Source organism: Lactuca virosa, chromosome 3 (genome assembly GCF_052849685.1).
Source record: "Lactuca virosa cultivar CGN04683 chromosome 3, Lactuca_virosa_CGN04683_v6, whole genome shotgun sequence".
NCBI lineage: Eukaryota > Viridiplantae > Streptophyta > Magnoliopsida > Asterales > Asteraceae > Lactuca > Lactuca virosa.
Window position 1 is genome coordinate 198,645,602 of NC_136428.1, and position 17,717 is coordinate 198,663,318.

The window sequence follows — 17,717 nt, forward strand, 5'->3', positions numbered from 1 at the left end:
CATATTAGTTAATAAATCGTAATTTCATGTGATAAACATTTGATTATTCGTTTTGAAAATTTCAAAAAATTACGCTTATAATATAAAACTTTTAGTCGTTCGGAATAAACAAATATAAAATCTATCTCAAAATTTTAAATAAATCTTATAACTTAACCCTTTATCTAGATTCCAGATAAGCACAACAACTAATGTAGCAAGTTATGGACACTTCGTTGGGTGCACACAGCTTATATAGTTGGTGGGCTTCCCACAATCCCTTAGTTTTCAAACACTTGTACCTCATATACGCCATGTGAACTCCAATAATCCCCCGGCCACAGGTACTTCATCTCCATTTTTTGCTATAAAATTTCTCTCGTTGATTTCTAAAAGAAATCAGAGAAAGTTGTTTGAAAGTCGAAACTTTTGGTAAGCTATATAGTATTTGAATTCGACCCCTCGATCTAATTCTGTTAGAAAGGGTTTTCTTGGAGTTCAAGAAACCATTTGAGATGAGACTTGAGAGTTCATACGAAACACCACATGTAATTAAAGAGTTGAAAAGATACATCGATTTGTACATATAACTTCGAAATTCTTAGTTGTTTGTGTGCGTGTTTTTGTTGTTGAACTGAGTCTTATAAGCAAAAATCTCGAGAGCAAAGCTGCTTACCAAGATATGGAGATGGGGTACGGAGTTTACGTTGATCCTGAGCTCGAATCGCTCGTTGATAGAATACACCCTCCAAGGTTTCAATTTTATTTTATACTTGTTTTTCGTACTTTGTCATATTTCTACATAAAAATCTCAAATAAATCTGTGGTTGTTGCAGGGTTTGCATCGACAATGATTCATGTCAAGATTGCACCCTTGTGAAGGTAACTCATGTCCTCATTGTACCTATTTATGCTATTAGTTTTCTTGATTCTTGAATTCAGGTATAGATCTCTTGTGATATTTTATATAGTTACAAACCAATCGCTTTAATTTAGATAATGCATGCATACATGAAATGTTAACTAATTCAAATGAATCAAGAATCGGCAAAAGCTTCTTAACTAACTATCGACTCTAATCGTGTGATGAATTGACGTATGCAAGTTGAATTAATTATAGGATGACTACATAAGTTGGGTATTTAGAAAAGTAGGTTATTTTAAAGATTTAACCCTTTTCTACAATTTTTTTAAGCGTTTATAGGGAGGGTTTAGATCCATCAAAGATACGAAAAAGACATAGGAAGATTAAGAAGTAATTTCCTTAACTTTATTGATTTATTAAGTAATCATATATTGAATTTGGTGGTAGCTTTGGATTGGGCTGTAAGTATAAAATTATACTTCTATTTATATATAGAGGGAGAGAGAGAAAGAGTCCAATACAGAACAAGAACACACCCATCTAGCTAAGTGGGAAATAGGCCACTCAAGCTACAAAAGTCGACAATGATCACATACCCAATGGTTTTTAAAGAACTTTATTTTATTGTCATTTCTTTAGAAAAAATACTTTTGCTTTTTACATCATCTTTCATTTTATAACAATGAAAACTAATACACGTATTGTATCATTTAAATACTTTAAATATTGTTTGACAATGATATAATCTAATCATAATTGAAGTGTAATTGTGTAAATGATAAAAAATAAGTTGTGTGCATATGAATTCGGATTAATGGTTTGTTTGAATGATGTAGGTTGATAGTGCGAACAAGCATGGTGTATTGTTGGAGATGGTGCAAGAGCTAACGGATCTTGACCTTATCATCTCCAAATCATACATTTGTTCTGATGGACGTTGGTTCATGGATGGTTAGTCGCCCTTTTACTTGCACCCCTATGGGTGGGTCATAATGTATTGAATTTATTAGAGTTTAATTAATAATCACATATTATTTTAGTCTTCATACAACTTCATCAAAATTTAATCATAATGGATTTAACTCCATAAAGTTCAATAAAACATATTTTTAATAATTAAAAGGTTATTTTTTTCGAATTTAATGACTATTAAACTCAATATTCATTGAATGCTAACATAACATCCTAAAATAGTAGAGTTCAATTTTGAATATAAATGAGACATTTCATCTCATTCAATTCACTCAATTATTGTAAATGCTCTTATGTTTATATGAATAAAAACTTGTATTTCCTGTGTAGTGTTTCACGTAACCGATCAATCTGGCAACAAGATTACAGACAAAAACCTTATACGTCACATACAACAGGTATTTATTAGTTAACGTGATTAGATACACCCTAAACTAATCTATTATTTTTATATAAATAAAGAGAAGTGATTCGTACACAACAGTTTTTTGTCATACACAACAATTTATGCATTATATAGTAGTACAGTACAATATTTTAAAACACCAATTGTTGTGTATGGAGAACAATTGTTGTGTACAAATCATCTCCCATAAATAAACCTCAAATTATTACTTATCTATAGAGTCTCCCTATTGGTCGATCGTGTGGACCACAATAAGGGCAACCCAACAATTTTTTTGGAACTGACATAAAATTTATAGAAAAGTTACAAGATGTTAAGAAAAGTCAAAAACATTACAAAGAGGAAATAACAAATAATCTAAGAGCAAGAACAACACTAGTTAGAAATATATATTTTGACATCTTCTTTTGTAACTTGTCTCAACAGAAAGAAGTAAAACATATAATTTTCTAATTTAATCAACAAAAACATATATAGATGTTACAAATTTCCTCAATTCATCTTATAAATAGCATAACTTGTCTCGACAGAAAGAAGTAATACATACAATTTTCTAATTTAATCAACAAAAACATATATAGATGTTACAAATTTCCTCAATTCATCTTATAAATAGCATAACTTGTCTCGACAGAAAGAAATAATACATATAATTTTCTAATTTAATCAACAAAAACATATATTGATGTTACAAATTTCCTCAATTCATCTTATAAATAGCATAACTTGTCTCGACAGAAAGAAGTAAAATATATATGTTTCTAGTTATTTAGTCAATTTAAACATAATAGACAAACGTCTCAAGTTTATTCAATTTAGTATATAAATAGAGAGCAACAATGACAAATACTTAGAAATTCTTTTTTGATCTCACACTAAAAGATCCTTAATTAGTCCGCCTTTGAATGACAAGGATGTTCTTTCACATGCATGTGTTATAAACCTTTTCTTTTTCATGATAGTGAGTATGAAAGTGACATTTATTAATTTTCTGTAGTCAATATGTGCAAGTAGGAGAGAGAAGACACAAGTAAAAACAACAAGTTTAGGTAAAGAAATCACACCAAGGAACTTGCCGATGGAGCATACGACACTTGAGATGACAACGGTGGACAAGCCGGGCCTATTGTCGGAGATATCGGCAGTTCTAGCCGAACTAAGATGCCACGTGTCTGCAGCAGTGGCATGGACCCACAACACCCGTGCTGCATGCATTATCCATGTAGAAGACGACTCAAACCCTGGACCCATTATAGACCCTCACAGGGTGAACAGAGTCCAATCTCATCTCTCCACCGTGGTCAACGCTCACCACAACAACAGCGAACGCCGGAGTGTCAGGTTGACTACTCCGGTCACCGGACAAACCCACACCGAGAGGCGGCTCCACCAGCTGATGATGGCCGATAAAGACTACGAAGAGAGTACATATGGTCCACTTATCAAACGCTACGATACAGTGGTGACAGTGGAGAACTGTCGAGAAAAAGGGTATTCAGTTCTTAATGTCACAAGCCCTGACAGACCAAAGTTACTGTTCGACACAGTTTGCACGCTTACTGACATGCAATATGTGGTTTTCCATGCAACAGTTAGCTCTAAAGGCTCCGTTGCTTTTCAGGTATATATTATTTACGTTTTTCAAGTGCAAACGCGTTATAGCTGTCTATTAATTAAACCCTTTTCTAATGTTCTTCATATTGAAACGACAGGAGTATTACATAAGGGAGAAAGATGGGCGCACGTTAAACTCAGAGATACAACGAGAAGCAATCACCCGATGCATAATGGCAGCTGTAGAACGAAGAGCATCGCATGTAGGTGTTTACTTTTGAGCTCCTGATTACGTTTTGATGAAAGAGAACCTAACATGAGCTCTATCATATGAGTGCAGGGGTTGAGGTTAGATGTGAGGAGTCGAAACAGGTCAGGGCTGCTGTCGGATGTGACAAGAGTGTTTCGTGAAAACGGGCTGTCGATTGCAATGGCTGAGATTGGAACACGTGGAGAGAAGGCAATTGGATCGTTTCATGTTACAGATGCTCATGGACATGAGGTGGATCCGGGCATGGTGGAGGCAGTGAAGAAGGAAATTAAGAGGTTTGGAGGCATGGTTATCGTAGGGAATGGAACTTCTTCGAATTGGTCGTCTCGGGGATCATCAAGTAGTAACGGTGTGAATGAACCAAGATCATCACTGGGAACGTTGTTGTGGTCGCAGCTTGAGAGATTTTCGAGCAAGTTTCAGACCCTGAACTCATGACCCCAGTAGAAAAATACAGATTCAAAACTTATTTAGTAAATACTTCGGAATTAAGGACAATAGTAGAGGATGTCATAAAATTTGTAAAAACTGTAACCTCATGTTTATAAAAAGAGAATGTGATATTACTAAATAACTTGCACCACTGCAAAACTCCTTTTTTTCCCTACGAAAATGAGGAAAAATAACCCGAAACAAATAAAAACCCTAATTTTGCGACATTACTTATAAAATGTGACAAATACAAACCATCGTAAATGTAACTAAACTTACCGATCATTACCGAGCAAAATTAAAATTATTCATGTTTTTAATAAATAAAAGTTCCCACGAAACAACAACATTAACCTGTTTGTTTCGCAGAATGTTTTTGACATTAATAATGGAATCCGTCAAAGGAATTGGACTCTCGGGGAATTGGAATTTAATTGTACTAGAAACTTTTGGTTGACATGGAATCGAATCTGTTTTGTGTTTGGTTTGTTGATTTTCCAAAAGAATTGGAAAATTATTTTTGTAATTTGGCAAAAATACCATTTGTAGTGATTTTTGGTACCTTATTCATATTTTTAATAAAAATAGCAAAGTTTTATACAATTAAAACATTTTTTTATTGAACTCTTCTATAAAATATAAATTAAAAAATAACTAACATGTATTTCATCGAACACATAAAAATCATAAAAATATTTTTAAAATATAAATAAAACGATTATATAAAATAATATAAAGCAACAAATGTGATTCATTATTTCCAATCTAAAATTAAAAAAAAAAAAAAAAAAAAAAAAAAAAAAAAAAGTTAACCAAGCACTACTTAAAATAATGTCTAGATACCTAGTTCATAATCATATCACTCTTCCAACGTGAACCTCACAAAATCCTCCCGATCTCCTCCTTCCAAAAATTCCAAAAACTTAACACGGTTTCCGGATTACGCATTATTTTCCTACTTGCTTTGAACCTATCCAAGGCACTCAATGATTGCATTTTTGAAATTTCAGGAATCACCATCGGAGCTTTTTTTTGTACTTCTGTTTCTCCAAGTATTGCTTGATTCATGTTATTTGCTGCTTTTTCAAGTTTTTCTCCAATGAGGTTAGCTGCAATAGTTATACCCTTAATAACAGCATCAACTATTTTTCTCTTCTTTGAGCCTATGTTTGGAGATTCTTCATTTTCTGTGGTTTATTCTTCAAAACCATTTTCTATTTGTTCATATTGTTCTTCATTGTTTGCATCTTCTTCCATTTGGGCAAAATCATTGGCTTTATTCCCTTGAGCTCTATCCTTCCCAAAGATGATACATAAATCCTCGTAAAGAGGAAATATATTATTTCTCCATTTTCCTGCCTCTTTATGAACCTATTTTGTATCATAAAAGGTTAGCACATAAAATTATAATATAAATAATTAAAAAGTAACAAATATATAAAAATTTTAATATTGTACCTGTATGTAAAAATCCCAAACTGCTGGTTCAGCTGTTACAGAATGAGTGGAGCTAACATAACCAAAACCACTTGTGTTCGTATCATTCACCATATCATAAACTACTTGCCAATCTTTTTTCATGGTTTTGATCATTGACTCAATGTGGGGTTTACCCAATATACCAGAGTTAGGAATTTTTTTTTCCTTCAATGCGTTTTCTAGATGTTGTAAGTATCCATCCAGATTTAAAACCATTATCGGCTTTAAATCCTCCCATGTTCACCATATTTACCAATGCTTCCACGAGCTTGGCATCTTCAGTTATTTTCCAGTTGCGATAGTTTCTACTTTTTTCCATCACACCTACTGTTATAAACATAAAAATTAGACAAAACAATTCATGCAATAAAAAATACCCAACCATATATATATCAAATATAACTGGACAAATAAAATTAAAGTTCGTTATTAAAAATAACAAACGTGGCACAAATTCATTCATAGTAAATGATAAACATAACAAAAGGAGAAAGGATCAATGTGTAGTATTCCAAGAATCAAACATAGTTTGCGCTAAGTTGTTTCTAAATGTAGTCCACTCGGTTGATACACCAACAGAAGTAATATGATCATCGTCTCCACCGCCGACATCTCCGGTTCCCTCGTCTAGTTCAAATCGGTTCTCAAATGGATAAATTGTCATTTCCTGCCTTATATAATTATGAAGAAGACAACATGTCATTATAATCTTATTTTTTAGATCCATTGGATAATATGAGTTGTCCCTTAAATTTCCCCATCTTGCCTTCAAAATACCAAAACATCTTTCTATAACATTTCTCGCAGATGAATGTCTCATGTTAAATAATTCTTTAGGTGTAGTTGGTTGGTGTCCAGCACGCCAATCATTCAAATGATATCTTTGACCTCTATACGGGGCTAAGAAACCTTCACCATTTGTCTAACCAACATCTACCAAATAATAACCTATATATGTAGTATAGTTAGTATAACTAATAATTAATAACTAATACTTATCTACAATACCAATTATTATACATACCCGTTCTCTGGACCTTCAATCCATGTGGCCTAAGTAGGGCATCTCGAAGCACTCTACCATCCGCAGCTGAGCCCTCCCATCCCGGTAAAACATAGATAAATTGCATATCTTGTGAACACACCCCTAAGACATTTGTGGCAATATCATTTTTTCTTGTCCTGTATTTAGGCTTGTCTTTAAGTGGAACTAAGCACTTTATGTGTGTTCCATCTAAAGCTCCTAGACAGTTCTACACGAAATACAAAAAATGGTTATATGTCATATCAAGCAATTCGTTTACTAATTGAAAATTTTATAAGTAGTACTTATACCTTGAACCACTTCCATCTTTGATCTGTAGAGTTTTCTGTAACAGGGTCGGGTTTCTTAAGCAAATGCGGATGCAACCTTATCACCGCATTGCAAACTCGGGTAACAATTTTGCTAATTGTTTCTCCAGAACGCTGGAAACGACCTATCATGACCCGATTCTTCACATTATGTGCAATACTGTGAAGAAATATCGCTACTTGCTCATCAATATCTATATGTCTAGTCGTTCTTAACCCACCTAATGTGTGAAGCATTTCACACAACTTTGTGAAACATTTGTGGGTCATCCTAAGGTGTGATATGCATGTAGTGTCGCTTTTGTAAGCGTGTTTATGCAATATTGCTTGCCGATCCACATTCGACGATATGTTTTTCATATGTGGTTTACCACTCCTATATATTTGTAGTAACTTGCACACCGTGATAAAAAACCATGTAACACTTGTCATAACTTCATTCCAAAATGTAACGACTATTTGACTTATATTTTTTCTATGTTTGCTTCTAGTTAGACTAAGTCGTGCCATTTCCTGCTCATCTCCAAAAAAAAAAATATTCACTTTAGTCGTTAATTAATTGTCACATTATACAAAAAAGATGGTGTCCATTAGTACAACACATGATCAAACGACTAGAAAAAGAATTTCATAGAAGGCTTTATGGGTAAAAAAATTTCAAGGGAGTAAATTTGTATTTAACATATTTAGTAAGGCATATTATGCAAAATTTATCATAGCTTTCTCTATGGATATCCAAATAAGTAAAAAAAAAAAAAAAAAAAAAAAAAAAAAAAAAAAAACAAAGTTCAATCTTACAAACTGTAGCATTGTATGGTTTTGAATAATTCCTTACACATTCTACTTCAAGAGATTTTAATGTATTTTATCGTAAAAGTAGTATTTTATTCTTTTTTTTTCTTCCCACGTGATCGTGTATGAAAGGCTACATATAGCCTTTAAACGATATGAATAAAATATAAGGTAGTAGTTTTGAATACAAACAAAAGTCTCTCATCTATTTTTCTTTTCGTCGTCTATTTTCTTTTTCTCTTCTCGTGTAGAGGAGAAAGTTTTTTTTTTGTTATTTGTTAATAGGTTAAAGAAAGGAATCAACCAACAGTTTAACTATTAAAAATACATGAAAGTAACAAATCTGTCAACATCATTTTGTGAATTTACATTGGTGGGTTTGAAAGAGATAACTCAATTTCAGATGCTGCTAACAACGTAAGAGGGTTATTATGGGTACTATTAGTTTTTAGTAATGTAGGAAGATTGCTACTACCAAAAGATTCTATGTTGAAATATGTACATGAGTTATCTCTTTCAACCCCACCAAAACAAAATAATGTTACTGTTTCTTCCAATCCTAGTTTTCAGCCAACCCATATGACAAATGGATCTCACATGCTAAAGAAGATGAAACAATTATATAACTGGTTCCAATGGTACATGAGCTTCAGAACCATTTACAGGAGTGGACTGAATGGGCAAATCAGAAGGTATGCATGTTGCACGTAGACTTGGTAAAGGCAAAGTAGTTATTGATTTAACAAAGGCAAAAGCACAAACACTTGGTGTGCATACTTATAAAAACAGGGATTTCACATCCCAACAAAAAATTTAATCCCAAAAAATTTACAAGTCTATATACATGTATAGAGAATTCTTGATACTTTATCCAAAGAAACCATAGATGAAGTACAATAGCACGGATATACATATATATTATGTTATTGTCTATCAAGCAAAGATGAAAGCACATACGAAAATTATATAAATCAATAGTAAAACACAGTTAGTTGCAGAAAAATAGAAGGATTTGAGAGGCTTACCTGTAAATGGAGATGATACAGCAACAAACAAGAACAATGACGAACCACAGAAAATACAATGGCACAGTAGCACCGATCGATAGATGTAATTGTTTGGAAAATGTGAATGAAGAAATATATAATCTGTAATCGTAGAAAAGATATGAAAATCAAAGAGATGATTTTTTTATTTCTCGCATAGATAATAGGAGGACGGTTAAAACAAAAGATAAGGAACTTAATTTAGAATCTTGTTCAACGATGGAAGAAATGGAAATTTTTCAAATAAGGAATGAAATTGTTATTATGGAAATCTAATTTCATTCATTCCATAAGCCAAACACGCTTTCCCCTTGATTTTAGTTTCTAATTCCTTTTAATTTCTTAGGAATCATGTGAAACAAACGTGCCCTTAGTCTCATACAAATGAGATGAGGGAAATATAATGGTCGGCCGCCCTAATCATATGGTTGGAAAACTGCTTCCGGTAAAAGACCTCCTATAGAAAAATAAATATAAAATAATATATAAAATAATAATAAAACTTTGTAATCACGTTCACTTTAGCTAAGTGTTCTTAAATAAAGATCTTCATGCTTTAAAAATGTCTGAGATGGGGAAAAATAGTGTATTTGAGACAAGATACTGAAAAAGCACAATAAATCTTTAACAAATAGATGCTACACATGCTGAAAGTGAATAAGAAACTAAGAGAGTTGGAAAACACAGTCCGACAAGCACAAACATGAGAGGGGTCTTGTAACATCCCAAAAAACGAAGGTAAAAATTTCATTTTTAAAACAACCAAAACATTCATTATCTTTTATTCAAACTCTTAAATGTATTTTATAATAAAAGCAGTAATCAGAGTACAATCCCAAAATCTCAATATTGCGGAAAATATGAGTGTGTGCGCTACGATCAAGCCGGGTCCTTCCCTTTCGAACCGGAAATACCTAAAACCATAAACACAGCTGCAAGCACAAAGCTTAGTGAGTTCCCCAAATACCACATACCATACATAACATACAAGTCATACATATCGAACATGCAATAGGAGGTGCTATGTGTCAACCATAGTCTTGCCATTATGTCACGAGCCGTATCATGGTCTTTCCTTGCCAGGCCGGGGGCCAAAACCCTGGGTCTTACAGACAAGTGCCAGGAGCCACTTCCTGGTCTTCCATGCAAGCATCACAAAGACAATTAGCATACAACCTACCACTACTTATCTAATTAACTGCTAGAGTCCAAACTCTGGTCTTGCATACAGATTTCCAGGAGCCACCTTCTAGTCTTTCATACAAATGTCAAGGGCTACCCCCTGGTCTTCCTATAATACATAAACCAAATGGGTCGGCATTAGTGCCTTCAACCCATAGTACAGTGAGGAGACTCACCACGCACTGCTGAATCACACTGATAATCCATGTTGTTGGTCCAACAATTCCCCGAGCTATCAATATCAAATAACACCCAATTAACATTTGGGTTCCAATCCAAAAACAACAATCCATATATGGGGTAAAAAGACCATTTTACCGCTCGCCTAGTTTGGTCCAAGACTAAGGCCCAAACTCACAATCAAAACGCCCACAAACCAAATAATCATCTAAATCCCACTTATGGCCCAATTTTCCAAATTGGGCCCAAACCCTTACATGGGCCTTACCTAAGGCCCATTAACTTTTCCCTATACCAAAACACTTGTTCTCAGATGGCCCAACAATACCCCCAAGCAACCAAGCCCAAACATACGAGGCCCAACAAACCGAATACGTGGGGCGCACTCAGCACGTACGCGCAGCTTACTCGCTTGGAGGCTTGTATGCTAAGCGTACCTGCTTGTACGCCCAGGGTACTCACCCTCTTCATCCCAAACTTGATTCAATCACTTAATCCCTTAAGACAAAGCTCCAAAACATAAATCTGACTTCCTTGAGCTAGATTATCACGTAAAGTTGCCAACTTTACGTTCATGCATGGCTAAATGAAGCTCTTAAGCTTAAAAGGGACTTAACAAGTGACTTAATGCATGCATGACACCAAAAATCTCATAAATCTTGCACCTTTAAGCTCAAGGAGACCAAAACAACCTCAAATCTAAAAGAACAAGCCCTTAAATGACTTAACCCTTCCATTAACCCAAAAAGGGACCAAAAGCATAACAAACTAACTAGGAAGAGATCTAAACATATACAAGCCAAGATGCAAACTTGATATCTCAGAAAGCTTTCCCACAAGATGATGATTTTGGATCCAAAGCCCTTTCACCAAGCAAAGCAACTTCAAGCTTCCCCACTTCCTTCACAAAGGCAAAAATGAGCACCAAAGTCTTCTTAATAGCTCAAGAACACCACCAAGAGGCTAAAAGGGACGATTTAGGGTTTTAGGAGGTTTGGGGCTCGTAAAGAGGCCAGCCCTAAAGACCTAGGATGCTTAAATAGGGAATACTTGCTCAAAAATTAGGGTTTAAGCACCCCTCGTACGCCCGACATACGAGGCCGAGGTTCGCGATCATTCCTTCTAGGTACGCTAAGCGTACACCAATGTATACCCAGCATACTGCCCTTCGCACAAGTACGCCCTGCGTACTTCCTATGTATGCCCCGTGTACTAGGGTTCCCTCTTAAACCCTAATATACCCTGAAGGCCATAACTTCTTCATTCTAAATCCGATTTCGACGATCTTTATATCCATGAAAAGGTAACGAGAAGCTCTACACTTTAATCAACTCATACTTGCCATAAAATTTCCCAAAAAGAAACCAATTTCCATAAAATCCCGCTGCCATTTTACCAAAATACCCCTTGGCTCCAAAACTAAATTCGAACGCCCGAATCATCTACATTACATCACCCACACCCAATTGGGTAACGATTCAGAATAGGGCGTTACAGATCTAGACCTCATACTATGCTAAAACTACTATGTTACCTTGATTTAAAGCCTCCACACTCTTCTATATGAGGTCATGTCTTCAGTAAGTGTCAACTCGTTCAAGTCTAATCATACGCTATCTTCCCGTTTCCTACTTAGCTAACATCTCCGCCTTCATCGTCGACTATAATCATATCCACTATCCTAATAGCAGCCGTCAGTTGTCTCTTATGTTCATGTGCAAACCACCGTAATCTTCATTCCCTCAATTTTTTTAATAATCGACGCCACTCCAACCAATTCCTTATTCTCGTGTTCTATATCATGTCCAACAATGTGATACCACAATTTCACCACAACATTCTCATTTATGCGACCTCCATCTCCTTTCATGTCCTTTCTTAATCGGTCAACATTCAGATACATACATCAAAGTTGGTCTAATCGTCATCCTCTAAAATTTTCCCCTTTAGTTTCAGTGGAATCTTCTTGACTTCTTGTCCCAAAGAACTCCTATTGTTTCCCTCCACTTTAACCATCTGACATCTCTATGGTATGTGATGTTATCCTTAAGACCCCCTTCCTTATGTATCATAGACCCCGAGTACTTGAAAGTCTCATTTGGGGGTAAAATATGGTCATCGACGTACATTTCTATTCCTTTATTGTTTTATACCTACTAAAATTGCACCGTACATATTTTGTCTTCTCAATATTTATACGAAACCCTTTTTTCCAATGATGTCTTCCAAGTATCCAACCTAGCATTCAAATTTTTTCTAGACTAGACTACAACAACTATGTCATCAGAAAAAAGCATACACCATGGTACCGCTTACCATGTTTTTCAATATATTTCATCCGAAATCAAAGCAAAAAGGTATGAACTAAGAGTCGATCCCTGATGAAGTCATATTTTTACTATGAAAGCCTCAGTGTCGCCAATTGTAATACAGACACAAGTAGTTGACCAACAGTGTAGTAGACCGGTAGTACTTATCATGAATAGTTTGAACATAACTCCTCAAGATCCTTCGAGCTTCTAAGGTCTTCCATATTATCTATTGCTCGACATTTTCATATGTGCTCTCTAATTCAATAAAGAGCATGTATAGATACACATATCTTTCATAATATCTCTCCATATGACATCTTAGTAAGTGGATCTCCTCGGTGGTAGACCTCTAAATGCATACACTGAAACTAATTTTTTGATACCACAATTTCATGCCTTAACCTAGCCTCTAGCACCCTCTCCTAGAACTTCATGATATGACTAAGCAGTTTAATTCCTCTATAGTTGCTTTGTGCATCACCTTTGTTCTTATAAATCGGTATACCAATAATATATCTACACTCCTCTCACAACTTTCTTGACTCCAAAATAATGTTAAACAAGATCGCCAACCAATGCACTCCAACCCTTTACGCACAACCATACAACAATAGGCATCTAGTCTAAACCAACAACTTTGTCCCTCCTTATTTTCCTTAATGCCCTCTTCACTTCATCTTCTCGACTAAATAATATTTTTTTTTTGAAGAAATAATGTTTTCCTCTTATTATTATTGATTTATTATTACAAATTTATTATTTTTATTATTACTTATAACTTTATTATATTTCAAGATTTATCGTTTCATCTATTTGTAATGATATAACACGGTGCTTTAGAAAATAGGATCAAGGATTATGACATTTCGTGGAAAACTCGGACTACTTTCACTTAATGATAACGGTCCCTTTTTCTCATAATTTTACAACATTTGATGCATACTTCTATGTTCTTATGTAAGCACAAAATAAGTTGATGAATTTTATAGATATTAACTAGAAAAAATAAATGTTGATATGAATAAGCAAAAAAAAGATAATGATATGTTGTTAAGACGTGACAAGTTTGATGATGTACACCAAGTGGTTAATGAAATGCTAGAACCAAATCTTATTGTCAATCTTGGACATTTTTCTTTGATAATTTATATATTCTTTCCATAGATTTCCTTACTTAGTTGGTACCTTGTAGGTTTATACCCATTACCATGAATGGAAATATATCCCCCGTGCTTACGTAAACAAATGAAAACAACATGCAACCCATGAGGTTGTGAATGCAATGGTGTCTATTCAGAGACATCACATACCAAACATGAAAACAAAACAAAGGTACCTCTAACTAATACATTGCAAAACTTTAAACGAAAGTTAGGATATATACATTAAATCCATATTACTCATTGTTAGGATGCAATAATCGACATAGTTGGTTCCGTTGGTACCTTCCAAAAGCTATCCATGGTAATGCCTAGTTTTGTAAAAATCCGACTAAATCCCGATTAATCTTTGGTTAGTCCCGTAGGCGCTACGCAGCCGACTAGAAGATGTTGAACGATTAATCCTCACCTATAAAATGCGGGAAGAAGTAGCAAAAAATGAAAATTTTAACATTTTGAACAAGTTTTGTGACAACCCGTAATTTCTTTCTTGTAAAAGTCAAACTTGGACAACTAAAGTCAAACATTCAATCAAGGGTCAAACTTATTTCTTTTATTATCTTAATATAGTTAGATGAAAGAGCTAAAAGTGTTTGGATCTAGTATTCTTAAGTGTTATGTATTTTGGAAGGATAGCCTTTAAAACCATTTGGACCGAAGCATCGGGCCGTGAACAGCCTTCAGCCGTGAACCATCCTTCGGCCGTGAGCCATCCTTCGGACCATGAACAGGATACGGGCCGTGAACCCTCGGTGTACCGCCGTGAACCTCCTTTCCTTTATATATGAGAGTTGCTGATTTATTCCTCATTATCTCAATTCTGGCTGTGAACTCCCACATTTCTCTCTCAAGTATCATCTTTCAAACCTTCAATTCTTCTTAGAGTATTGCTTGGATCTTCAAGGTGTTCTTCATTTCATCATCATTCTAGGGATTTCTAGGCCGAAAACACTTGAATCTCCTTCATCCTTCAAGATCAGTGGGTCGTGAACTCAAGAACATCAAGTGTTCTTGGGCCGTGAACACTCCATCCTGGCCGTGAACTCCTTACAGCCACTTGATTTTGATTCTAACACTTCTTTTGTAAGTGTTTCTTGCATCCTAATTTGTTTACCTAATGCCTTAGAGGTTATAATTGCTAATTGAATGCCATTATGTTGCACAAATTGCTATTTAGGACTTGTTTTGTCCCGGGAATTAGCTTGTGAATCAATCATCCTATATCGAACATTCAATCGTATCACTCACACAAGGTGAGTTCATACCCCCTACAAATTACAGTTTTAAATGCTTTTAAATGCTTTTACGGGGAGAATACAAGTAGAACACAATATAATTGTGTTAAACACTTACATGTGAAAACGTCAAACAAAAGGATTTCTTATGCTTATTTTTGTTGTTAAAATCATTTGAAAAACTCTTTTAAACTATTTTAGATTGCTTTTATTATCAAAATCATATTCGTGTATCTATTTACGTATAAGTATGCTTTAACGGACTTAGGACTATTGCTAAATACCTTGACTCCTGTTCCTTGTTTGGTTGTGGGCTTAGGGTAGGATCACTAGTCTGACTGTCGGCTAAATCGTAGTTATACTTATTGAATATATACATGAATATTTAAAACCCCCCATTTTTAAGGAACATACTTAACTCAGTTGCTTATGTTGAACAATTGAGTTTTTTCTACAAATCAGTATCAGTCAAACAAACATGCTAGTAAACAATAATAGGTATAGTTTAGAGGATCACTACATACTATTTCTAGAACAGAGAAACATACATGAGTCAGTATCTACATACAATTTCTAGACCAGAGAAACATACATGAGTCAATACATTTATACTATAACAAGAATAAGAAGGAACATACATACATACCATAACAAGAACAAGATAACTAAAATGTGAGATACTATTTCTTGATATAGCAATATACTTGTTATGTCACGTTTTGTAACCAGAGTCTCCTGGAGGGAGAGCATGAGTTTGTGTATAGATCTATATGGGATTGACCATCCCACACCTTGCTGCTAGCTACAGTGGGACTTGCATGTCTACGGGTGACAAATGTCATACCATTTTCGACGCCTGAAGAACGTCGTGTTTTATACCAGTCGATCAAGCATGGTTATAACCTAATCACATTTAACCTAAATTAACCAATTTGGTTACAAGGTAGTTAATGCATCAGTAGCTTATCTTATAAATATGGAAAACTTGCATTTTATACTAATTCAAGTACACACATATATTTTTACAAGAGAACAAACATACAAAACAGTCGGGTCTTGGGTAGAAGACTACATTTCACTTTTAGAAGAAAATATAGGATTTTATGGGTTAAATACAAACATTTTACTAAACAAACACAAACATTTTCATGAGACAAACACAAACATTTGACATTAAATACTTATGAACTCACCAACTTAAATGTTGATACTCTCTTTCAAAATAACTTGTATTCTCAGGTCATCAGTAGACAGGTACACTGGACCGGATTTTGAGAAGACGGAGCATGTTCAAGACTCGTATTTTATTTTGATATATTTTTGGTGTCTTACAACTACTCACATAACACACATGTATTAACTATTCTATTAATGCAATGGATGTTGTTGCTTGTTTTACTATTATGCATTCTTATGATACTGTACATGACGTCCTCCGCCCCCGAATGTTTACGCCATCTCGGTTTGGGGGTGTGACAAGTTTTATCTCAATAGAAACTATCTGAGGAATGATTAGTGTTGTATTAATCATATTAACCTATTTTGTTATGATATTAGTGGTATTTACGAATATTATTATAATATTAGTCATATTTAAAATTTTAAAATCCAACGAATTAGCAATTTAGGGTTCCCGCTTAATCCACTGATTAATCCCCGTCTAGTCGATTATTCACTTAACCCCAGTCTAAAGACTAGCTAACGTCAACTATTTTTTTACAACCTTGATGCCTTCAGTTAATATTCTTTATTTATCACTATGGAAGTCTTGGAGAATCTCATCCAAAAAAGGTATTCAACAACCATGATATTATTATTTTTTAAGTTTGTAACATCCTAAATTTTCAACTAATTTTTTTGCTTATTAAAATATAAGTAAACAACCCAAAATAATTTTTCATAGAAAGATAAATATTACCAAATCATTTCCAATATTATAATCTAGGGAAAATCATGTATAAAAGTTTATGGAAGTCAAAATCATAACAACTCCAGATGCATGTATAGTTAAGTCGTGCAATTCCTTTTGTCAATAAAACTACCTGAAAAATATTTAACTTAAAAATGTAAGCACAAAACTTAGTGGGTTCCCCAATATACCACATATATCATTGTAAAGAGTATTCATACAATTACAGACTTATGACCACTTTCGTGATAACTGCTCACAACCACTTCTGTGATAACTTATCATGACCACCTTCGTGATATCTGGTCACAACCACTTTCGTGACATTTGGTCACAACCACTTTCTTGACAAGGGGTCACAACCACTTTCATGATTATCGGTTCTCGACGAATTTCGTGAAACCTCACCCCCTCGGCTTGTAAGCTCATGGTCGAAGCTATTTCTATTATATTTTATTAAAAAAAGGGTTTTTAAAAACATTAAAACAGCAACTAAAGCTTTAAAATATTTAATAAAAATAAAACTCTTTTATCCCACCGGATCATTTTGCATGAACATGGAGGATTAAAACAATGTTAGAAATGAAGAA

The 17,717-nt window shown here is 34.4% G+C and overlaps 1 protein-coding gene across 3 annotated transcripts; it reads left to right on the forward strand.

The window, feature by feature from the left end:
* Window positions 1–206: 206 nt before the first annotated feature.
* On the forward strand, window positions 207–4,603 carry LOC145166900 (ACT domain-containing protein ACR1-like). Of its 3 annotated transcripts, XM_079085950.1 has the most exons (8): window positions 207–323; window positions 619–732; window positions 816–861; window positions 1,681–1,795; window positions 2,147–2,214; window positions 3,220–3,843; window positions 3,935–4,039; window positions 4,117–4,603. In XM_079085950.1, exons 2-8 carry the CDS (start codon window positions 662–664, stop codon window positions 4,483–4,485), a joined length of 1,398 nt encoding a protein of 465 aa, XP_078942076.1. In that variant the 5' UTR covers window positions 207–323; window positions 619–661; the 3' UTR covers window positions 4,486–4,603. The 3 variants fall into 3 exon arrangements, with proteins under 3 accessions (XP_078942076.1, XP_078942075.1, XP_078942077.1); XM_079085949.1 differs by having other exon boundaries at window positions 254–732; XM_079085951.1 differs by lacking the exons at window positions 207–323; window positions 619–732; window positions 2,147–2,214 and having other exon boundaries at window positions 819–861.
* The last annotated feature ends 13,114 nt before the right edge of the window (window positions 4,604–17,717 follow it).